General features: G+C 41.6%; 1 protein-coding gene and 1 long non-coding RNA gene across 2 annotated transcripts; one reads left to right on the top strand and one right to left on the bottom strand.

Moving 5' to 3' along the window:
* Positions 1 to 92: 92 nt before the first annotated feature.
* Positions 93 to 3883, bottom strand: LOC128800490 (uncharacterized). Its single transcript, XM_053965706.1, has 3 exons — positions 3444 to 3883; positions 3160 to 3269; positions 93 to 2875 (listed from the first exon to the last, which is right to left on the bottom strand). The coding sequence occupies exons 1-3, from the start codon at positions 3881 to 3883 to the stop codon at positions 2760 to 2762; spliced, it is 666 nt and encodes a 221-aa protein (XP_053821681.1). The 3' UTR covers positions 93 to 2759.
* Positions 3712 to 7343, top strand: LOC128800497 (uncharacterized). The gene is made up of 3 exons (XR_008434987.1): positions 3712 to 3894; positions 4032 to 4174; positions 6858 to 7343. It is a non-coding gene; the product is annotated as an uncharacterized LOC128800497 (long non-coding RNA).
* Positions 7344 to 14998: the final 7655 nt, after the last annotated feature.

Genomic DNA, 14998 nt, shown 5'->3' on the forward strand with positions numbered 1-14998 from the left:
TTAGCAGAATATAAATTATATATGTTTTTTTAAAGATGTGCATATGTATATTACAAGATTTTTTTATTTCATTGTGGAGCAAACCATTTGATGTGGCTCTGCAAAAAGCTCTAATACACATCAAAAAGCAATCAACAAACTCTTTGAGTACATCAAGCAGGATAATTTAGATGGTTTTTAATCAGGATTATGAAAATATAATTAGGTGGTTTCATGTTGGTTGGTGAGTGCGTAGGGAAAAGTGATTCTCCAAACAGAAAAATATGGATAACATTACCCAGGAGCCATGAAACAACCACACACACACATGCATACACAAACCAAACAGAAAAGACTTCTGGCCTGCTTCTCTAGTAGATCAGCAGGTAACATGTTTAAATAGAATGTCATTTCCTTTAGGATGTCAGGAAGATTCTTATTTAACAGACAGATTACACAGAAGGAGCTTTGGAAAAATGCCCCTTTTTAATGTGCTTGAAATCATTCATCTGCAGTTTAATAAAATAAAATCCTCTTTTCAGAATTTAGTCAATGAGCAGAAGATGCACTTTGGGTCTAATCAAACTAGAGTTTTACTGAAGGAAACAAGAGAGTGCTTTAACTATGTCTGGGCCTCTAGTACTAGAGCAAATGGCACATCTGTTTGCAGGGCATTCAGGTGAAGCCTTCTCTCTTCAACCACTGTAAATGCCTGCCATTCCTTAATTCCGAGGAATACTGACTAAAGACTCCTTTCTTAAGAGCTGCCAAATCTAAACAACCTCACCTTTGCAGGTTCTCTTCTCATGTTCTCATTGCTCAAAGCTTCCCTGTGGTTTCAGTTCTTTTTGATGTGTTGATCCTGATCTCTGTTTCCCAAAATCTAACTTTTCTCTAGAGTATTTGATTAATCCTGAACACAGTGTGCCATGTGCCATGATGTTCACCCACTTACATCAAAGTATCTTAAATATTTGAAGTGTTATTCTCAAGTCCTTTACTTTTATGTGATAACATTACATTTCTGGTTGTCTGTGAGCACTGAGCAGATGTTCTCACTATTCATAGATCCATCTTCTGGCTGGATGTAGATAATCCATAACCCCACAGTACCCTCAGAACATGCCTGTCTGTACATAATCCTCACACCAATACTCCTGCTGTCACGTTCTTCCCTCATCTGACTGGTTCTGGCAAAACAAGGTTACCGCTGTCAGCTTGCCAATACATTAAAGAATTAGAGACACACATTTTTTACTTTTTGCTGTAGTGAAAACTACAGCCTAGTATGTCCTTTCTCTTCTTTGCCTCTTCTCACTGGGTCCTATTTCTTGCACCGAGAGACTGATTATCCCTATAGTGATGGCTAGAGATATCTCAATAATCTCCTACAATCTCATGTGGATCCCTAACAAATATCCTCTCCACTTCACACCAAAGGCTAGACCTGTTTTCAGTGACTTAGCAGAAATGCATTTCATACTGTTATAGTGATAAAAAAGTATTTCAGATGCTTTTTAAGCACTCTGATAACTTTTTTTTTTTAATTTAGATACATAGTTTTATAGGAATCCTATAGAATCATATATTGGGGGAAGAAAATATACCAAGTTTGTATATGTCTGAAAGTGGTGTGGGGATTTTTGTCAGTTAAACACGAGTTAACAGTGTGCCCTTAGAGACCCTTATGAAAGAAAATGCCACCTTTGAGTCAGTCAGTCTGAAGTCAAAAGTAAAGTACTTATGTACTTATGTGCTGAAACAGCAATCACAGAACACAGTGTAGGTGAAAGTCAGAAGTTTGGTTTTTTAAGACTAAATGAAACAGCAATTAAGTGTCCTTTAATTTAAGGGCAAAAGGAAGAACAGAAGTCACCACCCAGAGCACGGCTCAGCTTCCCAAGGCAAGAGCAAAAAGGGCAGGAGCAGAGAGCAGACCAGCAGCTCTCCTGGGTGAAGTTGTGAGTGAAACAGCTGGGGGGGGGTTGCATGTTGTAGGTGGATGTGTGAGGGAATGAAAAATAATGAGAAAAGAGAAGACATTGGGAAAGCCACCACGGTGTAGTGTCAGGGGGTGAAACAAAAATACAGTTCTTCTTAGCTGAGTGCTCCCTAAAAAGAGACTTCCGCTTCCAAACATGGAACTACTTTGCTGTAATAGCACTTTGCTGTTAATAACAACGTCTGAAAATAAACAGGCCTTTCCCAAAGAAATCCTGGGTTCCTATCATCCTCTTCCATGCCTAATGCAACAAAGACAGCAAGGCCCAGATTTTGGATAGCTACTTGCACCATGGGGACAAAAATACTAGCTGGCATCAAAGCCTGTGCTGCACAGATTAGATGTTCTTCTCAAGAGTTAGAGAGATGAAGAACCGCTGCTCTCTCTGCCCAGGAGGATAGGGTCCATGCCTTCCCACGTGCTGTTGCAGGCAGCATTGCTTTCTTTTGGAAGACTGCTAAAAACTCTGGCCTGAGCTGTTACTGCTGAAGTGAATGGGAGTTTTGCCATTGACTTCAAGGAGACAAGAAGCAAATCGGGCCCTCTGCTCACAAATCCAGTCTTTATAGTCCATTCCAGATACTAAATAAAACTGTGCTTGGAAGTAATTTGAATGCCAGCAAGCTGGGCCAGTTTGCCATGGATTTCAAAGATGCCCAACAACATAATGTTTATTAGGATACAAATAAAGTGTCTTCTTGACAGTGCAATGTGCAGTTTCCTTCTCAATAAAAATATAAACGTGCCTTATGTGCAAACAATTTTAGCATTTCTGTTTTTATGCCATCTTACTGACAAGAAACTCCCAGCTGTTATAATTTGTCTCATCCTTCTCTCTCTTGTAGAACCAGCCTTTGTTCCTTTTTGCAGTGCCAGGGACTTGCTGAGCTCCACCTGATGTGATTTGTCCAGGCATTAATAATGCATCTTCAAGATGCAAGATGCATGAATTCCTTTAGTAACAGATCCGCCGGCAGACTGCCGCACCGTATTGTGCCATTTTCCCGAGATGGGGGAGGCAAGAGGGCCACACAGGCATCATGCACCCGCACAGGTCACCCAGCTTGGGAGCGAGGAGGGTCCTGTCATTACGAGGGGGTCACTACATCCTCACGACGAGGTCAGGCTGAGGATAATGAACATTACAGGAGACGTTCCTCCAGCAGGCAGGTCCTTACCCGCCATCCAAGGAATCCCTGTGGGACGACCTGAGGTGTCCACACTGACAGTGACTTTAAGAGAGCTGGCAAGCAGGGGTCGAGTGCTGCCCTGCTGGCGAGTGCTGTCCCTAAACATCATCAAAACAAATCAGCTTTCCTCCGAGCGCTCCTCTCAGCCTCCCCTTCCGTCAGGATAGCCCAGGTTGAGAGCTCGGCACCCGGAGGATGAGCTTTATGGACGGTGTGTGCTGCGGAGAGGGGAGGCTCGCCCTGGGCAGACACCGCAGACGCCTGATCCTCACCCATTCCCGGGGACCGCGAAGGGATCTGACGGCCACCTTCCGCACCAGACCTCCTCAGTGCCGCTTTCCCCTTGCGCCAATGTGTATGTATGTGTGTATATATACCTATATCTATAGATTTCGTTTAATCGATACGATCGCTCGCAGAGCCGCGCTCCCGCACCGCGGCTCGGCTCTGCCGGCGTAGCCATGGCAACGGCTCCGGCTCCCGGCGTGGGGCCACCCCTCAGCCACGGCCCAGGCCCCGCCAGCACAGCACCGGCACACCCCCGGCCCCGCCAGCACAGCCCCGGTACAGCCGCCGACCTGCATCGGCACAGCCCCCGCACTGCCCCGGTACAGCCCCCGCACTGCCCCGGCCCCGCCAGCACTGCCCCGGCACAGCCCCGGCACAGCCCCGGCCCCGCCGGCCCGGCCTGGGCCCCCTCGCGCGGAGACATCGTCTGTGCAGGTGCTCTTAATGTTTGTGTCCCCCAGGACTCGCAGGTGTTGCTGTCAGTGATCCACAAGGTCACAGACCGCAGGCCCAGGCCTGCCTTCTGCGGCTGTGTCTGTATGTACCCATGGATAGTCACTTTCTCTGCACAGAGGGGCCTGGGCATCCTGCTAGACAACGAGCTGTCCGTGAACCAGCTGTCCAAGACCAGTGGTATACTGGGATGTATTAGGAAGAGCATTAGAGCATTGCCAGCAGGCTGAAGGAGATGATCCTGCCCCTCTACTCAGCCCTGGTGAGGCCACCTCTGGAATGCTGGAATGCTGTGTTCAGTTCTGGGTTCCCCAGCACAAGAGAGACATGGAGCTCCTGGAGCCCAAGGGAGGGCAACAAGGGTGACTGGGGGCACTGCAGCATCTCTCTTACAGGGAGTGGCTGAGGCAGCTGGGCCTGTTCACCCTCAAAAAGAGACAAGTCAGTGGGGATCTCATCAGTGTGTATAAATATCTAAAGGGAGAGTGTCAAGAAGATGTAGCCAGTTTCTTCTCAGTGGTGGCAAGCAATAGGATGATTTATCAACAAGGCAATGGGCAGAAACTGATGAACAGGGATTTCCACCTGAATACAAGGAAGAACTTCTTTACTGTGTGAGTGACCGTGTACTGGAACAGATTGCCAAGAGAGGTGGTGGAGTCTCTCTTACTGGAGATATTCAAGAATTATCTGAATGCAATCCTGTGCCATGTGCTCTAGGATGACCCTGCTTGACCAAGAAGGTTTGACCAGTTGACCCATTGCAGTCCTTTCCAACCGTAGCCATTTGGTGATTCTGTGGTGCACACATACAAACAATCCATTTCCCAAACAACACTTTTGGTAATGTTTTCAAGCTTACCAGTGCATGGCAATGGTCAGGCATCACTGAGGTCCTTGGGAGAGAGGTGATCCTTCCCCACAGGCCTTGGCAATCAGCAAGGGAATCATAAAGCAGCTCAGTATGAATGCAGTCAACACTGACAGCCAGTCTGCTCTGCCATCTAAAAGCATTGCACAAAATTTGCCATCAAAAGCCACCGAAGCTGGTGCAGGCAAGCCTGGCACAGCTGTTTTGGTGAGGGCTGTGGCCAGCAGTCACCTTGGGTTGATGGATGTTGGTCATGTCTCCTCCACACACAAGCACCATAAAGTCTGGTAGGCTGTACTTAGAGTGACACTTTCCTCTGTTCGATGGGCTTTTGAACATTTCAGGAAAAGTTATGGAGCTTTATTTCATGTTGACAGAATCACAGAATGGGTCAGGTTGGGAGATATCATAGTGGGTCACCTAGTGATCCTGGTCAACTTCCCTGTTCAAGCAGGGTCATCCTAAGAGCACATTGCATAGGCTGTGTCCATATGGTTTTTCATTGAGGGAGACACCACAACCTCTCTGGGCAATCTGTTCCAGTGCACAGTCATCCACACAGTAAAGAACTTCTTCCTCATGTTCAGGCAGAGCTTCCTGTGCATCAGTTTCTGCCTGTTGCCTCTTGTCTTATTGATTGGCACCAGCACCGCATCCGCCCTTTTGACACCAACCCTTTACATACATACCCACATTAATGTGGTCCCCCTCTCAGTTACCTCTTTTCGAGACTGAACAGGCAGGTTTTCTTTTTATGTTTTTAAAATCACATTGCCATATTGTGTTTCTTTTTAAATGAAGGCCTTCCCCCATGCTGTCAGTTGGGAAGAATATAAAAAATTATCAATGTGTCTCTGGGACCAGTAAGGGGCCAACAGGTAGGGGAATAATGGGAAAGATAGGAAAGGAGAACAGTCTCTCTGAGGATCAGTTTTAAGAATCCAAGGAAGACAAAAATGAATCAAAACCCTCCATCCTTTAATTGGACAATAATTTTCTCATTTTATCCACAGTGAACTTTATGGGATTCTTTTTGATTTGAGTCAGAATATTTCTGTTTCTTTCAATAGGAGTTCGACAGGGTTTTTGCATACACATAGTAGGAGAAATGTTTGTACATAAATTTATATTTAAAAAGACAGTGAAACAAATACTCCTGGAAATTTTGTTTCCAAAAAGCTTCCAAACTTTCTGCAGAAGTCATCTCAAAATCACTTTATATTTTTGGAGACTATGCACCTACAGACCAGAAACAATAGACTGGAATTCTACTGATCCTTCATGAACAAACTGAATTGCAGCTCACAAAACCTCTGATACATCATCCAGTCTGTAAGCAATACATAAGCTAAAATATATTCAGATTAACAAGTCACAGAAGAATTTATCCAGTGAATAAAATTAATAGAAATTAAAATGTGGTCGTTGATCAACCACAATTAGGAAACAGAGCTAAATTCAACAAATCAGCTGTTTGCAACTAATAGTTTTCCTAGGTCTCATGATAGATGTGGGTAAATGTTGACTTACTAATTATGACAACAGAACTGAAGAGAGAGCTGAGAAATCAAAATTAACTAGTGCCTTTCCTGAATTAGTGTCAGAATCTGTTGACACTGATCTGCAGTGTTGCCGTGAAATGTCCTGAGTTCACAGGCTGGGCTTTTTTCAATATGTAATCTGTAAAAGTCTGCAAAATCTTGAGTTTCTCTCTTGATATAAGGAAAGAAAATGGCATAATTTTTTAATATTAAAATTTGACTGAGTTTTGGGCAACTGAAAAAGGGTTGCATACTGTGAGATATCATGCTGCGAGATATCAAGCAGTCTTTCTAGCTCCATCATTTACTGCATTTTGAAGAGCAGAAATGTACCAGGTTACTGTGAGTGGTGAGATGGCCTTGCAGATCCTCTAACATATCAAAGGAAAGGAAGCTTGCCACCAGGAGAGGCAAGGAAACAGGCAAAATATTACCTGACAGATCTGGCCTTGCATCAGGCTGGGTTCAGACTCAGAAGTTATCAGAGGCAATGTCAAGCTCCCTACCCACAGCTTCCAGCTTTTTGGTTTTAGGAAGATTTCTACACATGCCAAGGAATGTTTCATCAATCTGCACCACACTGGATCCACTGCAAGAATTTTCTGTAAGGAAATCTAGTTACTGTAAGTGCAAAATACAATTTTAATGTCCCTCCTGTTCCACGTGACTTTCTTCTTGTTGCTCCAGGAAGCTGGAAAGGATACTACAGTTTTTCTCATGTTAATTCTGGCAATATTTTATTTGAAAAATTTAGTTAACGGAATCCTGTAAAATTGAATGAAATGATGGAAAGTGCCTTGTGATGTTCCTGTGTCACATATATGACTATTCTGAAAACAGACTACCTATTGTGTCAAGATTGGAGATTTTGAGATATTTTCTTGTCATATACTCAGATCTTTAAAATTTTGAATAAACTGCTATTCCAAGAACAACCCAATATGGATAAAGCAGAGAATTTTACTATGATGGGTTTTTTAAAATATTTATTTGAACTTCAGTTTTCATTAAACTTCAGTAGCCCTAATTTACTGGCACTTCAATTAAGCAGAATGGTTTGTTATTCATTATACTTTCTTCCCAAAAACATTTTGCATAACGATAATTCATTGAGGTTATTGCTTTGTGAACCCTTCTGGTTTTAATGATTTCTGATTTTTGCATTTTTCAGAGCAGGGTGAAAATGTTTAACATTTCTTTGGAATGTTGGTTTTGTATGAAGAAATTGGAGCTCCAGGTTACAAATGTCAGACAGGACTACCACAATTTACATCACAGGAGACATGGGGCCAGCCCTAGTCCACACAGGATGCTTCCTAGAATTGCCAAAATTATCTGTTTCCTACAATTTTCTGCAATCCTTGTCATCACTGTCAGATGTTCATTGAGACCCGTCAAATGTTTCTCAGACAAATGTCATGCTAAATAACCCCCTTTCTGTCTTACTGAGGAAGTTTGATTAGAAGTCCTCAACTAGCAACACCATTTGCAAAATCTTTGTCTCAGGAGTGGTGAGCTCAAAGTGAAGTATCAAAGGGACATCATAGAGCACTAGATGGGGGTAGTCTCACAGAAGCCCTGCCAAAAATGCAGCAAGGCACTTACCTTGGCCAGCAGCTCCCTGACCAGGGAGCATGGAGGATTAGTGGGCAAAGAGAAGAAGTCTTACAGGGCATGGCTGAGGGAACTGGGGTTGTTTAGCCAGGAGAAAAGGAGGCTTAGAGAAGACCTTATCACTCTCTACAGCAACCTAAAAGGCGGCTGTAGCAAGGTAGGTATCTGTCTCTTTTCCAGAGAAATAACTGACAGGACAAGAAGAAATGGCCTCAAGTTGTGCCAGGGGAAGTTTGGATTGAATGTTGGGGAAAAAGGGCTGTCAAGCATTGGAACAGGCTGCCCAGGGAAGTGGCTGAGTCACCATCTCTGGAGGTGTTTGTTTATAAGAAGAGTAGCTGTAGCACTTAAAAACATCATATGGCGGAGTTGGCAGTGCTGGATTAATGGTCGGACTCAACCTTAGAGGTCTTTCTGAGCCTGAAAGATTCTATGATTTTATGATTTCAAGACTTCTGTGCACTGTATATTCCCCCTTCCCTTGCACACCTCTTGAAGAGTTGGACATAGCTGTTGCTCAGCCATAACCTCATGAATGCCTAGACATGAGAAGGCACAACACCTCGCCTCTGGATGTTGTGCTATTGACAGTCATGGGAATGACCAGGAGGGTAAGCACTGCTAAAGTCAAACACATGAGGAGCTGGGAAGAAGGCCTGATTACAACTGCCTGCACCAGGTCCCAGCGGTAGCAGAACCGATGCATTCAGGCAAGGTGATACAGGTCACTGTTGCTGGGATAGCGAGGGAAAGATAAAAAAGTAAGAAGAGAAGAGCATCTCTGCCTTGCTGCCCAGGCCCGTCGGGCAGATAAACCACAACCAAGAGAGATTGGCTGGCCCCAGTGGAAGTGGTCCCTTGACATCCCTGAGGCAGCCCAGACCATGGCAGAGGATCCAACCATCAAGGAAGCAGCTGGCCTTAGCAGGCAAAAAAAAAAAAAAAAAAAAAAAAAAAAAGAAAAAAAAAAAAAAAAGGCAAAACAGAACAGAGCCAGAGGCAACAGCAGTGCAGCAGTGGAAGAGGAACAGCTCTAAGAGCTGTTTATTCAGAGACACTACTGCTGCCCCTTACAACCCACCACAAACACAATCCATTTTTGTAGGTGTATGCATTTTATAGTAAAAAGTTATGGACCTTTAATGTTTCCTTAACTGCTCTCATCTATAAATATTAGTAGGCAGACTGCCTTTTGTATATAAACAATTCCATAACAATAGAATGCATCCCAGCTTTGCAAAGCTCTAGTCATCTATTTGCCTAGGGTGAGTAATTTCTTATGAGAGACAGGAGTATTCAGACTTTCTTTCTCAACATTTATGGGGAAACAGGGAGATTTGGGGGCTCGCTGTGGTAAATGTTCAAGATTCTAAGAAACTCACAACATTTCAATATTCAAATGATCTCCTGAAGGTTACCATGTTACAGCTTTTTTTTTGTTGTTGTTTATTCATTTGGGATTTACATCATTATGTAGCCTGGTATGATACAATTTTCTTTGCATCAAAAAATATCAAACTACAATATGTACAAAAGAGGGAATGGTAACTGTTTCTGCTAGCTATTTAGTTCTTTAACCAAATTCTGCTGTATACTGTGCTAGGATTTTAATCACTGTGCTATTAGATGAAAGGACAGTAGAGGTAATTCCCCCTTTTCTGCCCTTCCCTCTAATCTTCATCACAGGTATTAGCAGCAATATTCCACTTGGAGACTGAGAAAACCTTTTATTTGTGGATCTCAGAAAATATTAGACTGACACAGAAGCCAAACGTTGCAAAGATTATTAAAGGTGTTCAGAGAACATGAACTCTAGAAATCCATATAAGGTGGATCTTTAGCACTTCCAGATGTTTTCAGGGGTGTTAGGGTCACAAGTCTAAACTTGGGCACTTACAGGTATACTAAGAGCAGTATTAGGTGCCTGACTTTTTTTTTTTTTTTTTTTTTGCACCTAACCCCATAGTGCATTTTAAAGGGTACAAAATACAACTCCACAGCTTTGACCATGACCCTGAATTAATAACTTTTTGCACACTGGAAAGCATTTGTACTTAGGCCAAAATTCATCATCTCTGTAATTATGGCGGTACCACTGCCATGCTTTGCACTGGTTTGCTAGAATTAAGTCTCCACTTCAGAGAAAAAAACGAGTTTTAACTGTTTTTGCTGTCAAAGACAATTTGATACTTAACTGCCTTCTTGGTCCCTTCAATCGTTAAGTTGCTTGTGAAAAAAAAAATTATTCGTTGTCCCTGAACTGATGTAGTGAGTGTGCCAACAGCCTTTTCAGAAGCCTACTGTCTCTAGGCTCAGATCATCAAGGCAGTCAAGCACATACTTTCCTTCAGGTATGTACTTAGTCCCCTTAACTTGCCGCTTTCACAGCAGGTTAAAAAAGCGAAGCACATACTTAAAAGTAGGCATACAGTTACCTTTCCCCTTCATTATTACAGCACTCAGAACCAGTGAAGAACCCTAACTGTAGCCAAATTCCTGTTTCAGCTAATTCTGAAAGCAAGCACAAATGTTTACTTAAAATATTATATGCTTACCATATCTTATCTTTGACATAATTGCTTTAATTAAAGGAATTTATAAAAACTAATGTTACATCTACGTGCCCTAGCAGTAATGTGTGAGAATAATGGAATTTGGAGTGGCTGTTTTATTAATCTTAAAATGTCTACTTGGAGTGAAACAGGTAAAATTGTAAATTGGGGAGAAAGAAATTGGGGAGAAATAGTCTTGGATGAGTTGTGTTTATACATATATAGGTTTGCACTATCTGATTAGATTTGAACATTTTTTTATGTTTATAATTTATAAAATAGAAAAAATAAATATGAAGCATGTAATTTTACTGTTTCTGGTAGAAATTTTTTAGATTGTCTTGACCTTTGATGTGGACAAAATTTACAAGGCAAAATTACCAAGATCTTTAATACTCTATGTTCACCAGTATTAATACTGTATACTTCATATACTTGTATAGCCAACCCTAGTCGACATCCTGTCCCTACACACATCACACATCTTTCTCCAATGTATTTCCTTCTCTGCTCCACAGAAAGCTTCCTTCAATCTGTCTCCAGTGCCTTACAGTCAGGTGAAGTCTTCATTGACCTCTTCATAGCCATCTCTGCCCTCCTGAGCCTGTGAACAGCTTCAGTTACGATTTCCCTAACTTTTCTGGAAATTGATTTTCCTTTGGCTTCTCTATCTCCTTCTACCTGTCCTTCTGCCTCTGTAATTTCCTTTTTGATACGTCCTAGTGCTTTGCAATCACCACTGACCATGTTATCCAGCATAACCTCACTGGTTACTTTTACTTCCTGCCCGCATCTCTCAGTCATCTCCTGGTTGTTACATATATTACAAACACGTAGAAAGAACCATCTTTGTCTTCCGCATTAATACAACAGTCAGTACTGGTCTGAATTCTGAGAAGTACATGTTAATGGCCGGCTCCTCTGACATAGGAGCTACCTGAAGCTAAGGGTATATTTTTCTTGCTAATTTGTTTAAATAGTTGTTAAAGGAATGGCATTGTATTGTTTACATGTATTTGTTTCATGTCTTCTTCGTGACACTGCCCTATCTAATGTGATTATGCAGCAAAATAAACAATGTCAAATCATGACTTCTTTGTAGGGAAGTCTAGTCTCTTAGACTACAAGTCTGGCATTCTAGCCAAAAACATACATAATTTAAAAGGCACTTTGAATACTGCCAGAAAAATTGTGTGAAATATTGGTGAGGTTGAAGGGAAGAAACTACACAGTGGTTAAGTTGCATGAGAAAATCTTTTTCTGAACTATGATGCCATTAAAAATAAATTACTTTTTTTGTGTGCATATATTCACATCAGTTATGAGGTACAGCTCACAGACTAGAAGAGACTCCATGTCAAGAATGTATTTGTTTGTGTCCCCACCTGTTTGGATAACCACACAATCGATCAGTGCAAGAAATACAATTATGTACTCTGAGTAGGACTGCTAAGATGTTCAAGGTTAGTCAAGCTTACTGTACAGGTCATCTTTTTTTTATGCAGATGTTCTCACCCAACCACCTTCACTCCTTACCAGCGTGCTCAGCCAGGTGAAGAACTACCAAACCAGCAAGAGCTGCATAAGACACAAAGAGGAATGCAACTTTGCTTCAACCTTGAGTCAGCCTGGGCATAATAACTGCACACAGAAATTTAATTTGCAAATTACGGATTTTGAGTTTAGAGAACATTTTGCTGTTGCTTATCTCTTCCCTTGCCTGTGAGTTCTGAACTGAGGTTCATAAGGTCATTAATTCTAATAGTAATGGGAAAGCAGGAGAAAGAGAGACATCATGGCATGAAACAAAAATCTGAAAAGCAAGAGTGATTTAATATTTAAATCCAATCTCCTTTCTATTATGTTAGGGAATTTGAGATGTGCTTTTTTAATCTTATCTTCTAGGATTTTTTTTTTTCCACAGGAAAACTTCCCCATAAATTCACAAAACGTTCTGGCACTTGGTATGGTTTTACACTCTGAGAATTTATTATTCATGAAATAGGTCTTTTGAAGTACAATTTCTAAGTACTGATGTTTTATCTTTAAGCCGTGAACATGAGCAGAGGCTTAAAGACCCACTGACAATCACTCAGGAATAGCTCAACTGCTCATGTCTGGGCAAGGTCTTCCCCACACAGGGAACCTTTTGTAAATATTAGTTACTAGAATCACAACACTAATAGATGTAGTTAATAATTATCACAATGTGCCAAAACTGCACAGTTTGCTCCCTGATTACAATATTAAATTGCTATTGAGCTGTGGTATTTGCTTCAGGCAATACTACTGAGAAGCCTCCAAAGACTTTGGTTGGCCTCCCTGCACAAGCTTGGGAAATGCATGCCTGCACAGAAAGCAGAGGCAGTGCTGGGGTTTGCCAGAAAACAAACAAACCTCAGACAATAGAAGGAAAGTTTTATCAGAGCTGAAGTGTCCTTTCACTTGGGAACTGTCATCTCATGAAAGTAAAATTCACACACACACTTGATTAGGGCTCCTGTGGCAGACCATTACCAAAAGTGAGGTGATTCAAGCTGTGTGTGGAGCATCCTGCACAGCCAGCTCTGAAAGCTTTGTTTTAGTTGCTTTTGATGACATCTAAAAAGCTGCTAATCCACTTCAGAAAAGTCCAGAGATTCTGCCTGACATGTTTTTGTTCATTTATCAATGGGTGTTTTCTGCTGACACTTTTGCCAGTTGTCCTGCAGATGAAGTAGTTTGGGATGACCAATGGGAAGCACCATTGATGGTACCATCTTGGTCATGCATTCAAAATCATAGTGGGTCTAAACACAAACCCTGATCTTCAGCTTCCAGTCTTGATTCTTTGTCTTTCTAAATCCATGAACCAACCTCTCAGTTTGCAGTGTCTCTGTTTGAATATAAAATTCAAAAATGCTTCAATCTATCTCCTTAGATTTTGGGCATTTGGACTGTTGTCAACATTCAGACAAGCTTAGGAAAGTGTCTAAAAGGTACAGTGATGTCTGAGCCCAGATCAGGCCACAGATTAAGGTTTTTTCTTGAGAACAAGAGTTGGAAAATACCTCTGCACTGTCATTTACCTAGCACTCAGTAATCTGCTATGTAAATGTAGGCCTTATTTGGTGGGAGGAGAAGGTGTAACAAATCTATCAGAAGCAGTTTCAGACTCAGGATTATAGACTCAGGATTCTTGGCCTGTGATAGAAGATGACTTCTCTGTGATTTTTCTAAAGTGAATGCATTCAATGTTTTGTGAAGTTCTGAAGACAGCATAGCCAGAAGCATTGCAGTTTATTAGGGTGTCACTAGGAGTAGCCCAGGAATGTGATTTGCAGGTACAGATTCCAATCCTTGCACTTAGAAAAGGCTGTTGAAAGAGAGAATGCAGGCTTTTGACTCCTTCTATAAAGCAAAGCCAGGTGTTTGCACTTGGAAAGTGCAGGTGCAAGTTTAAGTACTTGGGTTTATCAGGCCCAAGTTGCAACTGTATCCCTTATGAGATCATAGGCTATTGTCCAGCTTCTGCATCATTAAGGCATACTATTCATGTTGGTTCTGGGACTTAATCTTGAAATCACTGTGCTGGGTTTTCTATCTCATTTTTTGGTGAGTTTTATGGTTTCTTTTACAGAGCTGTGTGAGTTACATGGGGCAAGGCTTCCATGCTCCTTCAGAAAACATATGTTAAATCGAAATAGTAGTAATATTATAACCCCTTGAAGGAGAAACAAAGAAAAAGGGACACATGTTTGCTGGCTGCTTGCCTGAAACCGAGCATAGGTACCTCAGCTGAATTCAGTATTTCATTTCAGCATTTGAAACTTACCTCTGATGTTTCCTCAGAGAAGATCCTAGCACTACTTGTCCTTTTTATTTATGTACTTGCTGAATTGCAGAATATATGTTTCAGGACTCAACTGTCAGCCTTGTCCAGAATGAAAAAAAAAAAAAAAAAAAAAAAAAAAAAAAAAAAAAAAAAAAAGGAAAAATTTGTCTCTAGACTGTTTTCAGGGTTCTTCTGAAACCCAAACATAAAACCAAATTGAAAGAAACTGTTGTGCCATTAAATCTATCCTGCTATGAGCTTCTGCTTGTTCCCTAGTACCTATTATATGGGACATTATAGTGCCCTATTTTAAATGTTCCAAGCAAAAATTGTTTCTATGTGTTCTTTTGGTTCACGCACCAAACTCAGAATAAGGTAGATATTGTATTTTTCTTCTGATTCTCTCCTGCCAGGAACAGCTGAGATATTTTATAGCCTGTCAACAACCCCTATTCAAGAATAACCTGAGAAAGCAGGTAGGCTATTACACAAGTAACAAGGGTCTGCTCTCTTTCTTCCAGTTTCTTCTTCTACGACAACTAACATAGAAAAAGATCAAGGATTGTCGTAAAAAAAAAAAAAAGCAGAGAACTACCTGGTGTTACCTGGTACCTTGGCAGGTACAATTAATTATTTATGCAGTACCATGGGTAAAGCAGCAGACAGGTCAGGTTCCTGAATCAGCTGTCTGTGG

The sequence above is a fragment of the Vidua chalybeata genome, chromosome 1, assembly GCF_026979565.1.
Source record: "Vidua chalybeata isolate OUT-0048 chromosome 1, bVidCha1 merged haplotype, whole genome shotgun sequence".
Classification (NCBI taxonomy): Eukaryota; Metazoa; Chordata; class Aves; order Passeriformes; family Viduidae; genus Vidua; species Vidua chalybeata.

Excerpts from the sequence above, each read along its gene's own strand:
- LOC128800490 (XM_053965706.1), bottom strand. The coding sequence starts at position 3,883 with ATGTCTCCGCGCGAGGGGGCCCAGGCCGGGCCGGCGGGGCCGGGGCTG. Across the intron at positions 3,270-3,443 it reads TTCGCGGTCCCCGGGAATGG|GGACAGCACTCGCCAGCAGG; the intron begins GTGAGGATCAGG and ends GATGATGTTTAG. Across the intron at positions 2,876-3,159 it reads AGGGATTCCTTGGATGGCGG|GTGGAGCTCAGCAAGTCCCT; the intron begins GTAAGGACCTGC and ends AAATCACATCAG.